The sequence below is a fragment of the Rhinolophus sinicus genome, linkage group LG13 (assembly GCF_036562045.2).
Source record: "Rhinolophus sinicus isolate RSC01 linkage group LG13, ASM3656204v1, whole genome shotgun sequence".
Taxonomy (NCBI): Eukaryota; Metazoa; Chordata; class Mammalia; order Chiroptera; family Rhinolophidae; genus Rhinolophus; species Rhinolophus sinicus.
In genome coordinates, this window is record NC_133762.1 from 35,924,756 (window position 1) to 35,941,818 (window position 17,063).

Sequence of the window (17,063 nt, forward strand, 5' to 3'; positions counted from 1 at the left end):
GAAAGGTTGAAACACTGATTTTCTTAAAAACCCAACATTTCTGTGAGGGCTAGACATATTCTTTTCAAGAAGTGCATCCTTTCCTCAAAGGGTTCAGACATGTGTTTGAGTTACGTCTGTACCCACAGCCCTATCCTCTGCTACTACGAGGCTGTCACACGCACTGCCCTGTGACAGGGCACACTGGCCAGTGCAGCCCAAGGGAGGGCTTCTCTAAACGCCAGTGGCCTTGTAACTCCGGGGTGAGTGGGCTCCTCCCCTGCCAGGGCCCATGCTCGGCTGAGCCCACAAGCTCCATTAAAGGGCTGCTGGCCCTTCCTCTCCTCAGTGCAGGCCGGGAGGCCAGGCCTGGGGAGAAAGCAACCCCGTGGCCCACCCATGCATGGTAAGGAAACCCAAGGGAAACATTACCAGGTTTGGTTTTCTTTTTCTTTTTCTTTTTCTTCTTTGGCTTCACTCTCACAAACTCTTTGAATTTCTTCTCTTTATTCTTTTCCTTGTCTTTTGCAGCTAGAAATAAATACAAGTATAAGTATTGGCATTCTAACGCTTTGTTTTCTACTCTGGGTATTTACTGTTAACTAAGTAAGCATGTCCAACATGATGAATGAAAATAGGTGGTAGAACAGAGTTCCGGGTCTGTTCTGCCTGGGAGGTCACCTTCCACCCACCTCACGGCTCTGGATCCCCTCCTCCATCATTTAGCCTTCAGACCTGGAGTCAGCAAATTCTGGCCACCGCCTGTTATTGTGCCTGAATTTTACTGAAACACACCACGCTCATTCATTATATGCTGACTATGGCTGCTGTCATGCTTCAACAGCAGATCTGAGTAGTGAAGACAGAGACCTTGTGGCTCTCAAAGCTGAATATTCATTGTCTGACCCTTTACAGAAAAAGTTTACTGACCTTACTTAGATCAATGCTTCTCAATACTGGTGTATCACATACTGCAATCACTGGGGGAGACTTTTAAAAAGTGAATGCCCAGGTCCCACCCCCAGAGATTCTGATTTAATTGGCTTCAGGTGTGACCTGGGTGTCAGGATTTTTTTTAACTCTTTTTTTTTTCCCTTTTTAATTTAGGTACAATTCACAAAACATAAAATTACCCATGAAAAAGGACCAATTCAAACCTTCCAAATACCACAACTTCATTCTCTGCTACTCTCCACAGCAAAACTCCTTAAGTTATTGATACCCCCATCCAAACTTTTTGTCCCTGCTCAACATCATACTAAACATCCTAGCTAGTACAATAAAATACAGACTGGAAAAGGAAGAAATAAAGCTGTTTGCATAGACATAACTGGCTATGTGGTAAACCCCAAAGAATTCACACAAAAACAAAAATTGGAACTAACAGTAGTTATAGCAGGGTTACAAGATATAAGGTTAATATACAAAAGTCCATTGCTTTCCCATATATTAACAATGAACAGTTGGAACTTGAAATCAGTAAGTAGCAAGGAGGCCTGTATGTCTGCATTGGAATTGAAATTAGAATTAGGTAGAGGGAAAGATGATGATGTGGGCTAGAGGCAGATCACGCAGGACCTTATAAGGAAGTTGGCCTCTACCATGAGTGACTTAGGGGGCTTCTCGAAGGATCTGAGTAAAGGAGTAATAGGATTTGATGTACCTTCACCCACACACCTACAGAAACTGTTGCCCAATCCAGTTCTTAATTTGTGAATTCAGGTCTTGAGAGCCTCTAAACTAAAGTAACCATATGCATTAGTTCAGTGAAATGTGAACAGCAGTAACCCAGTCAGTAGCAGAACGGGCTGAAGAAAAGGTGTCACCTAGGTCCTGGATCCCTGAGATCAAGGTGAAGATGTAAGGTCTAAACTGCCAAAGCCAGGGCAGACTCCACTGGCACCTAAGTATGGGAGTGCCTTTGGGCTTCTCTAAAAACAATCTTTTTTGCATTTCACATTTTATAATACAGCATCACATCCTTTAGGGAACAACAGGCAGTAAGAGAAGGATGGGGCAGTTCATTCCATATAAGGGATTCCTGAAGACCCCACATTATTCAAATTCACATAATTTGTGATTAATATTCTCATAAAATAAAGGTATAATGAACACACTCTCATTGGCCTACCAACTTTCAAATCATGTAGTTGATGAATTTTCTCAATTTCTTGGGGTCTGCATTAATTCAGATTTTGTACATAAAACTTTTTATAATTCACAACTTCAAACTGGTAAACTTCAATTTTGCATAAAATACAAATACTTTACCCTCATTACCACTTTATAGAGGAGAAGTGCAATTCAGAGAATCTGCAAGATCACATAAGTGAGTGTACAGAAAAGGAGAACTGAGACCTGTCAGAACCCTTGGGCCTCCAAGTCGTGAGCCCCGTAACAGGAAACAAGCACAGGGCATGGGTCAGCTCTATAGCTCAGCCCCCACCACCCTTCCCTGGCGGGGCACGTTTCTCCTTTCACGTAGTGCTTGCTGGGGGAGTAGACATGGTGGACACCTCCAGAACCTTTCCTACCCCTACCTCACTGTGCAGCATCTAAAGGGTTTGGACAGCACTGACTCCACACTCAGTAAACCAGTAAGAGTAATCCCATGCCCCGTGTGTCACAGTGACAGGCTTAGACAGCCTGAGCCTGGGGCAACTGGTTCCGAAGGCAGGAACAGGAATGGACTATTCCGACCCAAACTTAGGACTCTGGTCCAATGTTTATAAAAAGGGTATGCTCTTACTCTCGTTAGGTTTGAAGGAAGCAGCACGGAGCCTTAAATGATACTGGCTACCATGTATGGCCCCAAGGGTATTCAACCTGAAAACCGCAGTGGCAGGCGAGAGGGAGAGACACTGGGTCCTCAATCAGCAGGCCTGGAGTTGTACCTCCCCTGGACTCCCCTTTATTGTGGAGTCAATTCAAATTGGGTTTCCTGTTACGTGTAACTAAAAGCATCCCAAGTGTTACAGTGGGTCAGAAACATGGCCATATTAAGCTTTAAAGAGGCCCCTCCTGAGGCTTCAATGAGAGGAGTAAGCGATGAAGATAAAAAGAATAGATATTCCAGTTGTTCTATAGAAGCCCATGTTCCCTGAACGCAAGGGAAGAGAGAAGCCTTCAGAGGCTCACCCTGGCTTCTGGCTGAAGACTGTGAAGTCGTATGTGGCCTTAGGTGGCAGAGCTCACAGGGAGAATTGCCCATCAGGGACTAAGGTAACCCACGTGCGTCCCTGAGGAACAGGGGCAGACAAGGGGACCACAGGCAGCGCTCATTCAGACTACCCAGGTGCACAGGAAGTCTCGTGCAGGGAGGCATTCCTATTTCCCCCTCCAGGGCCCAGGGGCAGAGTATCCTTCCCTTAAATACAGCAGAGCCTAGAGGTGAGAGTATGGGCTCTACAACTAGATTCAAACCGTGGCTCCACCACCTGCTGAATATGTAGACATTGCTTCAGGTGACTCCATCTCATCTGCACCTCAGTTCCAATCTAGAGTAGAAACAATAGCACTCGTCTCCTAGCATTTGTTTTAAGGATTAAATAAGACCCTGCAAGTAAAGAACGTGGCACGCTGCCCAACACCTGGCAAGTATTCAAACAGTAGCTGTTATTATCTTGTTTGCGACATTCTGCCCAGAAGTGGTGTTGGTCTGCTGTCAGCTCTCTCTTCAAATAGCTTAGCCAACTGTTTCGCGACCCACAGAACATGTACCTGGCTGTAGGGCTTCATCCCAAATGCCCAGACTCAGTTGGACCAAGAGCGACTTCCTGCCAGTCCTCTGGATCAGAGAACAGCTTGTCACCTGAGGAGGGCCAGGCTTTCCCAGGATGGCCACTTGTCCTCTCGTCAGGCTGCAGGCGCCCATCAAGAGAAATACCTTCTTGCTCCCTCTGCACAGCCTGCTCCCTATCTCTCCATCAGATCATCACTCCAGCCTGCTGCTTCCAGGAGGGAAGAGGAAACAGTAACATCCCCCTCCCCCGTGGGCAAACCGCTTGTACACCACAGAGCGCGGCCACAGAGCTGGAGCAAGCGCAGACCAGATCGTGTCTGACCTGCACGAGGGGCAGAGATGACTCGCCATGCTCCTGAGCTTCTCACTGCCCATCGGAGAATTGATGCGCACGGCCTAACACAGCGTGTCACCATGTCCACCTTCCTGGCCTCATCTCCCGTAAGTCCCCGACCCCACACATCAGCCCAAAAGGACTGATAAACCCTCCCTCGAGCCCTGCATTTTCTTTTCTTTTTCTTTTTTGCTTTAGCTCATGGCAGAGACTGCTATGCCTTTCCCAATACCCATTTCTCCACTTAATGCACAGGAAAAGAGAACACGTTCCCAGCTGCCCCTGACTGAGGGATAGCCAAGTACAGAGGTTCAGGATATGAACAGAAGGGAGGTGGGGTAGTCTAGGTTATACCCTTACGAAAAGAGGCATGCTCTCCCTTTCCCTGCCCAGCAGCTGGAGGACAGGCAAGGTGGTGAGCAATTATGGACCATGCAGAGGAAAGCAACACCTCGGGCCTGCTGGGACAATGAGAAGGCTGGCCTCAGACAACTCACACAGCCGCAGCACAGAGGTTCTGTGACTTTAAGTGAAGAGCTTGCAGTCTGGACCGAGAGGGAAATAAACCTGTCATGTTGAAGCAGCTACTTTAGCATCGTAATCTGTACCCTAATTAAGCTCATACTGCTCTCTTCCCATTAAGGGGACAGAGGGCACATCCCTGTGAGAAGGCCAGTCTAGTACCACAAGAAAAGGTACAGATGGCGACAAAGAAGTACCCACTTTGGTGCCCCAGGGCTCATTCTGGCCTAAAGTCAAGGTTTATCCAGAGGTAGAATATGAACCAAATGGATGTGACAACAGGTAAGAAGCACAGGTGAGGTTCCCGTTGATCCTAGAATGTTCTTTCTGGGCCAAACCTCTAATCAGGACTGAACGCATTTATGCAGAATCAGACCCAAATACCAAGGAAGCCCAAACTTGCCCCTGAAGAGAATTTATTAAATACATTCTGATATTCTGAGAAAGTTCATTTGGAAAAGCAAATCTAAATTGACCTTCCAAATTCCCTTACGGGACTGAAGGCCTAGCTGAGGGAAGAGGAAACCCATGAAGGCCCGAGTCAGAGGGGCACCTTCGGGACAGACGATCATGCCAGTTTGCTGCTCTCAATACCCCTGAACCTTTGCTCTGCTTGTTCCCAGCACAGGGTACCTTTTCCCATCCTCCTGCCTTCTGGTCCTACCCTCACCCTTTCAGGCCTAACTCAAATGTCACCTCCTCCTCTCAACACCCCACCCTTGCTCTACAGGCAAAATCTGAATCTGTGTTCCGACAGCACTTTATGTGTCCCTAATATAAGACTTAGCCCTTTTCACTGTATCTGTTTATGTGCTTTTCTCCCCACGTGAAAGGGCTTTGTCTCGTTAATGCCTAGTCTGACATCATCACTTTAGAAATGAGGAAATGAGATCTGTGAAGAGCTCAGATCACAAGCAGACAGGAGCAGGACTGCTACTAAGATTTGCTCTATAGACTCTCAGATCACGACTGCTTCTCCTGCTCAAGGTTATCAGCAGGAAAAAAAAAAATCTCTGCAGAGCGTTTTCTGGTCCTGATGGACTAGAAGAGCCAGGAGTCTCCATCTGAGAAATCCATCAGAACCCAAGCTTCCATTTGCCATAATCAGAGCACTCAGCATAACAGGGGTACTTTTTTTTTTTTTACAGTAATTATCCCCAAGCAGCACAAATCCTATAATATTTTGTCTTCTACTTAAGCATAATGTCAAGTTCAGGACACAGGCTGCCTGGTGTCAGAGTCTCACTTTGAAATATGTGCTCAACTGAACTCCCCACAACTGTCTGAAATGCTACTCCTAAAAGATAAAGGCTTTCTTAGAAATCTGAAGAGAAACCTAGGTATGCCAAGAAAACAGGCGAGCGACTGAGCTGGTTTTATTCTTTCAAATCTTAAAAAATTTAGTTATTGGATTAGTCAAGTACCAGCAAAACCATGAGGAAACAGACAGAGGCTTTGATGGGAGAAAAGCGAGGGGAGATGCCTGGAACAGGGGGGTGCCTTCTGCAGCGCTGGGGCCTGTGGAATCTTAACCCCCTGCTGTTTGCTCTCACTGATAGCCAGAAGCATGATGAGGGTCTAGACCCCAGTACACAGATGATAATAACCGAGGCACCTGCTGGTGAGTGGCAGAAACAGGACTTAACTCTTCTTTAGATCAATCAGCCTATGGTAAAATTGGCTTTGTTATACACCCTTTCACTTAAAGTCTCAGAATCTATCGACGACATTAAGTGAGGACTTACTGTATATTAGTATGAGATCCAAGGACAGTACATAAAAGTAGAAAATCAATCACCCAGGCTTATTAATTATACCAAATGGCAACTTTTGTCTATTTCACACACAGGGTCAGAGACCACCTTAGTCTGCATGGCCCTGACCTACCATCCTGAAACCTGATTTTATACCTGCTGTCAGATGACCCAGAGTTCTACATGCCATCTAATAACTAGTGTATTTTAATGGAGAAGCTAGAAGCTTCCAACATATATCATAATGTTACAATTTCAGGTAAAAAGACGCTGAGAAGCTCATAGAATTTACAGGAAACTCGTTAATTCTTCTGCAGTTCCCCAGAAATGTGTAATTTTTCAATTTCTATAAGTTTCAGAAGAAATCTTCAAAACAGGATATCTGTAATAAAACATAACCCTTACTACCACCATTGTAGTTTCTATGTAAAATATACAGTACTGTACTGTTGGTGGGATTGCAAATTGGTGCAGCCACTATGGAAAACAGTTACTCAAAAAATTAAAAATAGAACTACCTTATGACTCAGTAATGCCACTTCTGGGTATTTATCTGAAGAAATCCAAAACACTAATACGAAAAGATATCTGCACCCCTATGTTCACTGCAGCATTGTCTACAATAGCCAAGATATGGACATAACCTAAGTGTCCATCATAGAAGATTGGATAAAGAAGACATGATACGTATCTACAATGGAGTATTACTCAGTCATAAAAAGGATGAAATCTTACCATTTGCAACAACATGGGTGGACTTATAGGGTATTGTACTAAGTGAAATTAAGTCAGAGAAAGACAAATACCATATATTCTCACTTACACGTGGAATCTAAAGAACAAAACAAACAACAACAAAAAACAATCCCCAGAAACAGATACAGAGAACAAACTGATGGTTACCAGACAGGAGGGAGTTTGGGGGGCTGGGTGAAAAAGGTGAAGAGATTAAGAAGTACAAAATGGTAGTTACAAAACAGTCACAGGGATGTAAAGCAAAGCATAGGAATACAGTCAATAATGTTATAAAAACTATGTATAGTGCCAGGTGGGTACTAAACTAACTGGGGTGGGGTCACTTCATAAATTATATAAATGTCTAACTATGCTGTACACCTGAAACTAATATAAAATAATAATGAATGTCAACTATAACTGAAAAATAAACAGTGCTACAGGGAAACATCTTCAGTTGCAATTATGTTGAAATCAGACTCAAATTTGGACCTCATAAAAAAATCATACGTCACCTTTTAGTTCTTTTGTTCCTTTTGTCCTGCTGGCCGGGATGGGCAATGGATGATTGCATCCATGCTGCTCTGAGCACAAGCTGAGCTGGCTTTGGAAGGAGCTCTCTTTCCTTGACTGTCCCCACTTTATACGGGGAGTATCAAGGCCTTCACAGGCTAAGCGACATTCTCAAGGTTAACTTGAGGAGCAAGACACTGAGGTAAGAACAACAGTTAGGCACCTCTGCTTCCTCCAGGAGGGCCACAGCTCCATGATGGAACTCCTGAGGATCACTTGTCATTTTCAGTCTTTTGGGATTCAGCTGGACCAGACCAACCTAATACCTGCTTTCTGTGTCGGAAATGCAAGCACTGTGACCCAAGCAGCAGAACTACCCTCTGTGATATAGACACAACACAAAATGAAAACACTTACTTGGGGAACTGGCAGAGACTCGCTTCCTGGTCAGGCTTTCCTGGCTGGCCTTGTCTGAAGCTGAAGAGCCTCTCGTTTGGACATGCCTCTTTCCTGGGTTCTCCTCTGGCTCTGGAGACTTCTCCATTCCGTGGAAATACTTCATGTGATAGTGCAACAGTTTGGCTTTGCGGAAAAATTTTAAACAATCCACAACCTTGCACCTAAATTTGTGGTCTAGGTCGATAGCTGGTGCTTTAGATGTCACGAAGTCATCTGTTTTCTTAAAAGTATTTGTTACTGAAAAACAAAAACAAAGATCCCTTGTGTTTACCTAATTATTACAACATACACATTAACACATGGCAATACAATGTGAAAGAGTAGCATACATACAAAGCTGAGGCATCAATCAGACTGCCATTACCTCCCAAGATTACTCTTTGGAGAGAATGGATATAACATCAGGGTAAATAACAGAGATTCAACTGTGATACAACTTTTGAAAAAAGCGACCAACTTTGTTTCCTTGTTTGTTTATTTGTTTGTATAAAGCGGCCATACAAGTTCTCATGGTTTCAGACTTAGGGAAAAGAACAAGGGAAAATACTAAAAACAAAAATCAGGACCTCAACCCAGCACTTGTTATTCATGAGTTGGACCAGATTCAGACTCAACACCATTCTGGTACCTCTCTGTGTAGACAAAACTAGGGGTCATTCTGACGGGATCTCTTTATTAAACCTAAAGGATCTTACGACAGTTTTTGAACAAAGAGAGTGTAACTGTTACAAAGGTTTTGGTATTGAGCTTTTTTGAGATTTCACTAACATGTACTTTGATCAAAATGACTCAGAGACTATAAGGGGGAAAAAAGAAAGACGACCAACTGAATGGAGCTAGAAAGCATGAGAAGAACTTGGAGGACTCAATGATTAAATTCAAGAGACAAAAAAGTTTAAGTCTCCCAAAACCAAATAAACAGAAGTCAATGGTCTGTCTATGCTTCAATGACAAAAAGTAAAGCTGTCAAAAGGCCTTCACATGTGTTAGAAAATCAGTTTAATTATGGCCAGTAACAGTGTAATAATTATATATGGTGTCAAATGGGTACTGGACTTGGGGTGATCAATTCCTAAGTTATATAACTGTCTAATCACAATGCTGTCACATGAGACTAATATTATATTGTATGTCAATTGTAATTGAAATTTTTTAAAAAAATTTTAATCAGTTTATTGAAGACTCCCTCCACAATGCCCTCACCCTAATGAGAGCAAAGACCTTAAACTCAAGTAAGTCACTCCTACTCTACAGAATAGGTCACCCAAGAATAGCCTTTCTTGGGTGCATCAAATTTTTCCTAAATGCAATGACAGAAGTTCCATTAGAAGCAGATAGTGTGCTGAACCTCTGGTAAATGTTATGATTATTTTTTCAAGTACCATTCCAGAATCAAAAGGAATTTAAAAAATTCGTAAACTCAATCTAAATCATACTCTATTTCCAATGCAGCACTAGGGAATGATCTGATAGATGCTGTAATGATATATGGGCAATTTTAAAGTACAATATTCTACACACAGACACACACATCCCAAAGCAAAACTCCTTAAAATCACGTTCTATCCATGACAAGAGATTTAAGAAGCTCAAAACAGTTAGAAGCAGTTAAGAGAACAAAAAGCAACAAAGTAAAATGGAATGCATACTTCTCAGACTAACAGTTGTACAGGACAAGGATGTCAGTGGAGAAATTCAAAACGCAAACTTCCAACATATCCTAAAATTCTTTCTGAAAACTAAATACAAATGGTTTCTCTGGAATTTCCTCTTCGTGGGCCAATGAGGTTGAACCATAGAGATGTCACTTTTTTAGGTTAAAAAGGTTAAATATTGGCCATTTCATAAGCTACAACCTAATAATTCCTCTTCCATATGACACAGTCTTTCAAAAATTATCCCAGACAACTCCACTTCCTGCCATGTGAACAAAGCGAAGGGCTGAGAGAGAGTAGTAATGCCTGCCACCACCTGACTACAGCAATCCAGTTTACGTAAACTCAGCCATCCTCTGACTCGTGTTTAAGACCTAAGTTTGTGACATACTTATTTATAATGCAAAAAAAGAATACTAAAATATAAGTATCTTTGAATTTTTAAAAAACGTTAAGAATTGAAAACGATCTCCAACAAGTGGTGTTGGGAAAACTGAGCATTTACATGCAAAAAATGAAATCGGACCACACTCTTACTCCATATACAAAAATCAACTCAGGATGGATTAAAGACTTAAAACATTAAGTCCTAAAACCATAAGACTCCTGGAAGAAAACATAGGTAGGAAACTATTTGACACCAGCCTGAGTAATATCTTTTTGGATATGTCCCCTCTAGCAAGGGAAACAAAGCAAAAATAAACAAATGGGAGTTCATCAAACCGAAAAGTTTCTGCACAGCTATGGAATCTATAAACAAAACCAAAAGACTGAATGGGAAAATAGATTTGCAAATGATATATCAATAAGGGGCTGATATCCAAAATATATAAGGAACTCATACAACTCAATAACAAAAAAATAATCCGACCCAAAAGTGAGCAGAGGACACGAAAAGATGTCTCTCCAAAGAAGACATACAGATGGCCAATAGACATATAAAAAGATGCTCAACATCGCAAATCATCAGGGAAATGCACATCAAAATCACAATGAGATACCATTTCACACCAGTCAGAACGGCTATTATCAAAGAGTCAACAAATAGCATGTGTTGGTGAGGATGTGGATAAAAAAGGGAGCCCTTGTGTACTGCTGGTGGGACTGAAAATTGGTTGCAGCCACCATGGAAAACAGGATGGAGAGTCCTCAAAAAACTAAAAATAGATTTACTATACAATCCAGCAATTCCACTTCTGGGTATTTATCAGATGAAAACAAAAACACTAATTTGAAAAGATATATACACCCTATATTCACTGCAGTGTTATTTACAATAGCCAAGATATGGAAGCAACCTAGGTGTCCATCGATAGATGACTAGATAAAACAAGATGTGACACGCACACACGGAATATTACTCAGCAATAAAAAAGACTAAAATCTTGCCATTTGTGACAACATGGATGGACCTAGAAGGTATGAAGCTAAGTGAAATAAGTTAAAGAAAGAATATCATATGGTTTCACTTATATGTGGAATCTAAGAAAACAAATGAACAAACAAAACAAAAACAGACTCAGAAACAGAGACCACAGGGATGGTTGCCAGAGAACCACGGAGTAGGGGGTGAAAAACGTGAAGGGAGATAGTCTGTAATACTGTGATAAGTTTGCATGGTTGACAGACAATTACTAAGAATTACTGGAGTGAGCACATTGTAAGGCATAAAAATGTTGAATCACTCACTTTATTGTACACCTGAAACTAATATAACTAATATTGTATATCAATTATACTTAAAGAAAAAATAAAAATAGTGTACATAAAAAAAAAAGAGTTGAAAATGAAAACTTTGGACCAATTCTACAAAGACTTTGCATCCTGGGTGCACATGCTGATCGTGGGGAGAAGGCAAAGACAGGGCAGTAATTAAAAGTGTGGACTCGGTGCTGGACAGCCTGGTTCAACTCCTGGCTCCTCTACTTATGTCTCCTGCCTGTTTCCTCATGTGCAGGATGCAGATAATAATGGTAACTTCTTCACTGAGTTGTGAGAATTAAATAAATTACATGTGAAGATCCTAGGAAAGTGTCTGGCATGTAAGTGTCATCATTTTGGGTTTATGAACAAATGGGAACAGCCGTTCAGGAATTAACCTGTTCATCAGCAGGAGAGCAGAAGGCCCCACCACTCCCAGCCTCACCGCATGCCCATGCCGGAGGCAGCATGCTAGCATGGAAACAGCCCAACTTTAACTCCTAGCTCTAGCCTTCCTTAGCTGCGTAAATAAGCTGTGCATATTTTTTTTTAACTAATCTGATTATTCAACTTCTCATCTACAAAAGGGGAATAATACCACCTATTTCAAAGAGCTGCCAAGGAGCCGAAAGACAACATATACATGTGGCACAAAGCAGACCATTTCAAATATAAAATACACCTTATAAATAAATAGGCTTACGTCATTTATGGAGCAGCTGGAGACAGCTATTATAATTATCAACCAAGGTGAAACACACCTTGAACCAGCCCTCATAAGCTCTGGCTGGGAGACAAAGCACTATGTAAGCACTCAGTTTTGTCTACATCCTTCTAAAAATGTGAAATCCAAACCAATCACAAGATTTCTAGTATGGCTCTTCAGTGGGATTATTACCTCCACTGTTTAAGACATTTTACTTTTACTAATGCAACCAAATCATATTATACGATGCTGGAAAGCAACAAGCTTAGGCCCTCAAAATCCTAAACTCTGTGTTGTCTTTGCATTTCCACTTTCCCCAAAGAGTTTTCTCAAACTATACATTGGAAGTTACATTTATCCCTAATAAAGTCCATCTGATTATTTCAGTCCAAGGATCTCATAATTCTCAACTCTGTAATCCTGTGTATTCTTAGGTCTTTTTCCAAATTGTTGATAAAGATCCAGTAGGACAGAGCTGAGGATGGCCATTAGAACACCTTTCGGGCTGACACCAACCAATTAATCTACACCATCTAGGCAGAGTTGCCTAAGCCAATTCAATCTCATCTATGAAGATCACCAACGCACTCATGTAGCTATTTCCTGCGTCCACAGATTGTTTTCAAGAGAAATGTGGTCAAACCATCTGCTGAAATGAAGATATATCTGGTCTGATAGTGCTATAGATCCCCAAAATGTGTATGTTAAAAACATTATCTCCAATATGATGGTATTTGGAGGTGGGGCTTTTGAGAGGTGACTAGGTTATGAATGCAACTAGTGCTCTTATAAAAGAGACCCCAAAGACTCCCCTGCCCCTTCCACCATGTGAGGACACAGTGAGAACAATATGAACTAGGAAGTGGGTCCTCACCAGACACTGAATCTGCTGGAGCCTTGATCTCAGACTTCCCGGCCTCCACAACTGTGAGAAATAAATTCCTGTTGTTTATCAGCCACCCAGTCTGGGGTATTCTGTTATAGCAGCACAAATGGACTAAGATAGATAGTTTTCCAATCTGGTAAGCCTCTCAAAAGAAAGTTTAGTTTGGCAGGATAAAAACTCCTCCCTCCAAAAGCCAAACTTGAGTCCTTACAGCTAAGCAGAAGGTGAGAGCAGCAGGGCCTCCAAAGGTGAGCAAGCTTGGCACGTAGTGGGCCACCTGCCTCTGTGAAGCAGCCTAGGATCACAGAGGCTCAGGTGAACAGAGAAACTCCCCAACAGAGAAGACACTTCCAGGTGTCACTGTCGCCAAGCCCCTGGCCAAACCAAGAGCCCCTTTCAAGACAGCAACATAGATAAGACAAAAATCAGTTGCTGGTTTTTGCCTGAAGGAGTAAACATTAAAAGAAGATTTAAGAATTATGAATCTTCAACCATGGAAATTCTGAAAGATTCCCCCATAAATTCAACTCAGTGAAGTATAACTCATTGATATGCAAGCCCTTCTGAGTATAAGCCTGCCAGTAACCCACTGTCGGGGGAAAAACAATCAACACAAGCACCAGGGTGAGAAAAGCAGCAAATAGGGTATAAATCAGTTACGAATAGTCTATGACAAAATCTGATAATTTCAGACCCACAAATCAAAAAGTAGATAAAAAGTATTCTACAGTAATAAAAGTGTTTATGTTAACTTTTTAATAATGAGAGTTGTATGTTAAATTAAAACGCAAACAGCAAAAAAAGATATATAAACACCCCAAGACTTAAGTATTTGTTCTTTTCATGAAGGTGCTGCAAACTGTACTAATTTTGAACCCAACAAGTTTTCAGAGGTATGAAAAATTTTCCAGACTTCACAATTTTATCCGACTTTTCCCTGACAACAGCCACAACGAGCTGTCTGTATGCACAATGAAAGCTGCCAGGTCAGCCTGTACAGTCCGCGTGGTTCCCTGCTTGGCACATTTCTCCCATATGCAAACCAAGCCGTACTCATCCTTCAAATCACCCCCTTGCTTTCTCCTTGGCTTCTCGGCAGAAAAGATTCTGTTCTGCCTTCTCTGAATTCCCATAAGAATGTCATGGGGAATAAATCTTGTAGTATCTGTCCCTTCCTATTTGTATTACAGTTGGTTCTGTTCACTCCTTATTCCAAAATGAAACAGAAAATGTGCTCCTTTCTTTTCTTCTTACAGTGCTTATTGTGTACTTCTACATCAAACAAGAGAGCCTCTCCAAGACTGTTTCCTCATCAAGTGGGAATAAAAATACTTATTTCACAAGGCTCCCACATGTTTCCATGAGGTAACAGAAGAGAATACCCATTATTAACTGCAACAGGTCACTTGAGCATTAGTTGTCATCCTGGTTGTCTGACCTCACAGTAATTTACCTAAAACAATCAAAATTATGCATACTCCCAGCCAGGAACCCATGTATCAGTGGCATAACCTGCAAAATTTTAACACCTAATTGCCCATTTTATTAATCAAAAACTGGATATTAATGGTAATTAATAAAAGCACAACAGGAACAGTAAAATGATATAACCAGCAAAAGTGTTTTACATTTTAAAAGGAAGAATTAAAAAAATAAAATATGCACAGCATAACTATGCTCAAAACACCCCACAAAATACGTTATAAGCAAAACATAAGAATACGTATAAAAATAATATATAAATATAATAGTATATATGAGTTTTTTTGGAATTGTAAGAATGTAAATAATGGCAACTTTTTGGTTAAGGGATTTTAAGTAAAAAAAAAAAAATCAGTTTGATGGTTGCCTTATGGGAAGGAGGTTGGTGGGCTGGGTGACAAAGGTGAAGGGATTAAAAAGTACAAATTGATAGTTATAAAATAGTCACGGAGATGTAAAGTACAGCATAGAGAATATAGTCAATAATATTGTAATAACTACTGTGTTTCCCCAAAAATAAGACCTAGCTGGACAATCAGCTCTAATGCATATGTCGGAGCAAAAATTAATATAAGATCCGGTCTTATTTTACTATAAGATCCGATCTTATATTAATTTTTGCTCCAAAAGATGCATGAGCTGATTGTCCGGCTAGGTCTTATTTTTGGGGAAACATGCACAGTATGTGTGTTGTCAGGTGGGTACTAGACTTACTGGGGGACCACTTCGTAAATTATATAAATGTTTAACCAATAAAAATTAAAAAATAAATGAGAAATGTTTAAAGAATCAGTTTTCTTTACTTTTCCATATTTTCTAATTTTTATAATAGCCATATTATTTTCATAGTAGAAAAAAAATTCTTTTATATTTTCATATTACACTCCTCTTCAGAAAGATGTTCCAGTGACAAAAGAAACATGGTGGTGGAAGCATGGTCGAGAAACTAGGAGAGCCTCTGGTTGCCAAAAGGGCCTACTGGCCACTGTCTATATGAATTCCAAGTCTCACATATAGGTGTGTATTTCCCAAGGGGAGGATAGTTCATTTGGAACTTATGTCACTGATGGCACCAGCTAAGTGACGTCATCCACTCTTGGAATACTATGGTCCTTGTCAAGATGGGAGCAGTTACTAGGACAGAGAGCAGAAAATACGTACATTAAAACCTCGTGGGATCGGGCCAGCCCAGTGGCTCAGGCGGTTAGAGCTCCATGCTCCTAACTCTGAAGGCTGCCGGTTCAATTCCCACATGGGCCAGTGGGCTCTTAACCGCAAGGTTGCCAGTTCAATTCCTCAAGTCCCACAAGCGATGGTGGGCAGCGCGCCCTGCAACTAAGATTGAACACGGCGGCACCTTGAGCTGAGCTGCCTCCCGGATGGCTGTTGGTTGGAGCGCATCCTCTCAACCACAAGGTTGCCGGTTCGACGCCTGCAAGGGATGATGGGCTGCGCCCCCTGCAACTAGAAAACGGGAACTGGACCTGGAGCTGAGCTGCGCCCTCCACAACTAAGACTGAAAGGACAACAACTTGAAGCTGAATGGTACCCTCCACAACTATGATTGAAAGGACAACAACTTGACTTGGAAAAAAGTCCTAGAAGTACACACTGTTCCTCAATAAAGTCCTGTTCCCCTTCCCCAATAAAATCTTAAATATATGGTGATGGAAGGAGAACTGACTCTGGGTGGTGAACACACAATGGGATTTATAGATGATGTAATACAGAATTGTTCACCTGAAATCTATGTAACTGAAATCTACGTAACTACTAACAATTGTCACCCCAATAAACTTTAAAAACAAACAAACAAACAAACAAACAAACAAACAAAAAAAACCCATGGAAGCCCAGTTCAAAAGCTAGGGATAATGGAATTTGCCCCTGGGGTAGAAACCCATTTATTCCTGTTTTAGAAAGTCATATGGAAATCAATCTTTGCAAACAGTTACTGGTATTACTATTTCCATGCTCTGTGCTCTTCCTCATGATTAACAGATGTTTGAAGGAATCAAAGCATAGAGCTCTTCCCTGGCTCCCAGGCACCCTTTGCTCTTGCCTCTCCCAAATTACTACTAGACAGAGAAAAACAGTGCACAGAATTTGAATTTGGTTTTAATAATGGTAACTCTAAGGAATGTTTGTTTTATTTTTGTATTTTTCAATTTTTTTGGTGGTGAAAGTGGGGACAGACTATAAAATGTCTCTTAATAATCCCTGCCTTCTGGTACTGACACCCATGTATAAATCCCCTCCCCTTGAGTATGGGCAGGACTGGTCACTTGCCTCTAATAGAATATGGCAAAGGTGACAGTTTGTCACTTTCCTGATCATTTTATGTAAGATTGTAATGTCCATCTTACTAGTTAGCACAGCCTCTTGCTAGCTTGATGAAACAAGCTGTTATGTTGTGAGCTACTCTACGGAGAGGACCATGTGGCAAGGAGCTGAGAATGCCAGCAAAAAACTGTGGCCATCAGTCTGACTTCCTGCAGGAACTGAAAGCTGCCAACAATCATGTGAGCCTAGAAGCAGATCCTTCCCCAGTAGTTTTCAGCTGAGAACACAGCCCTGGCCAACTCCTTGATTGAA

At 41.6% G+C, this 17,063-nt stretch overlaps 1 protein-coding gene across 6 annotated transcripts in view; it reads right to left on the reverse strand.

Annotated features, from left to right (window-relative positions):
• PHF20 (PHD finger protein 20) overlaps positions 1-17,063 on the reverse strand; it is a 116,270-nt gene that overhangs the window by 23,134 nt on the left and 76,073 nt on the right. For all 6 annotated transcript variants that reach the window (XM_074317600.1, XM_019733064.2, XM_019733056.2 and 3 more), the window contains 2 exons: positions 7,997-8,275; positions 412-510 (listed from right to left, as the gene is read on the reverse strand). In XM_074317600.1, the coding sequence (XP_074173701.1) occupies positions 412-510; positions 7,997-8,275 (378 nt within the window). The remainder of the gene's footprint in view (positions 1-411; positions 511-7,996; positions 8,276-17,063) is intronic.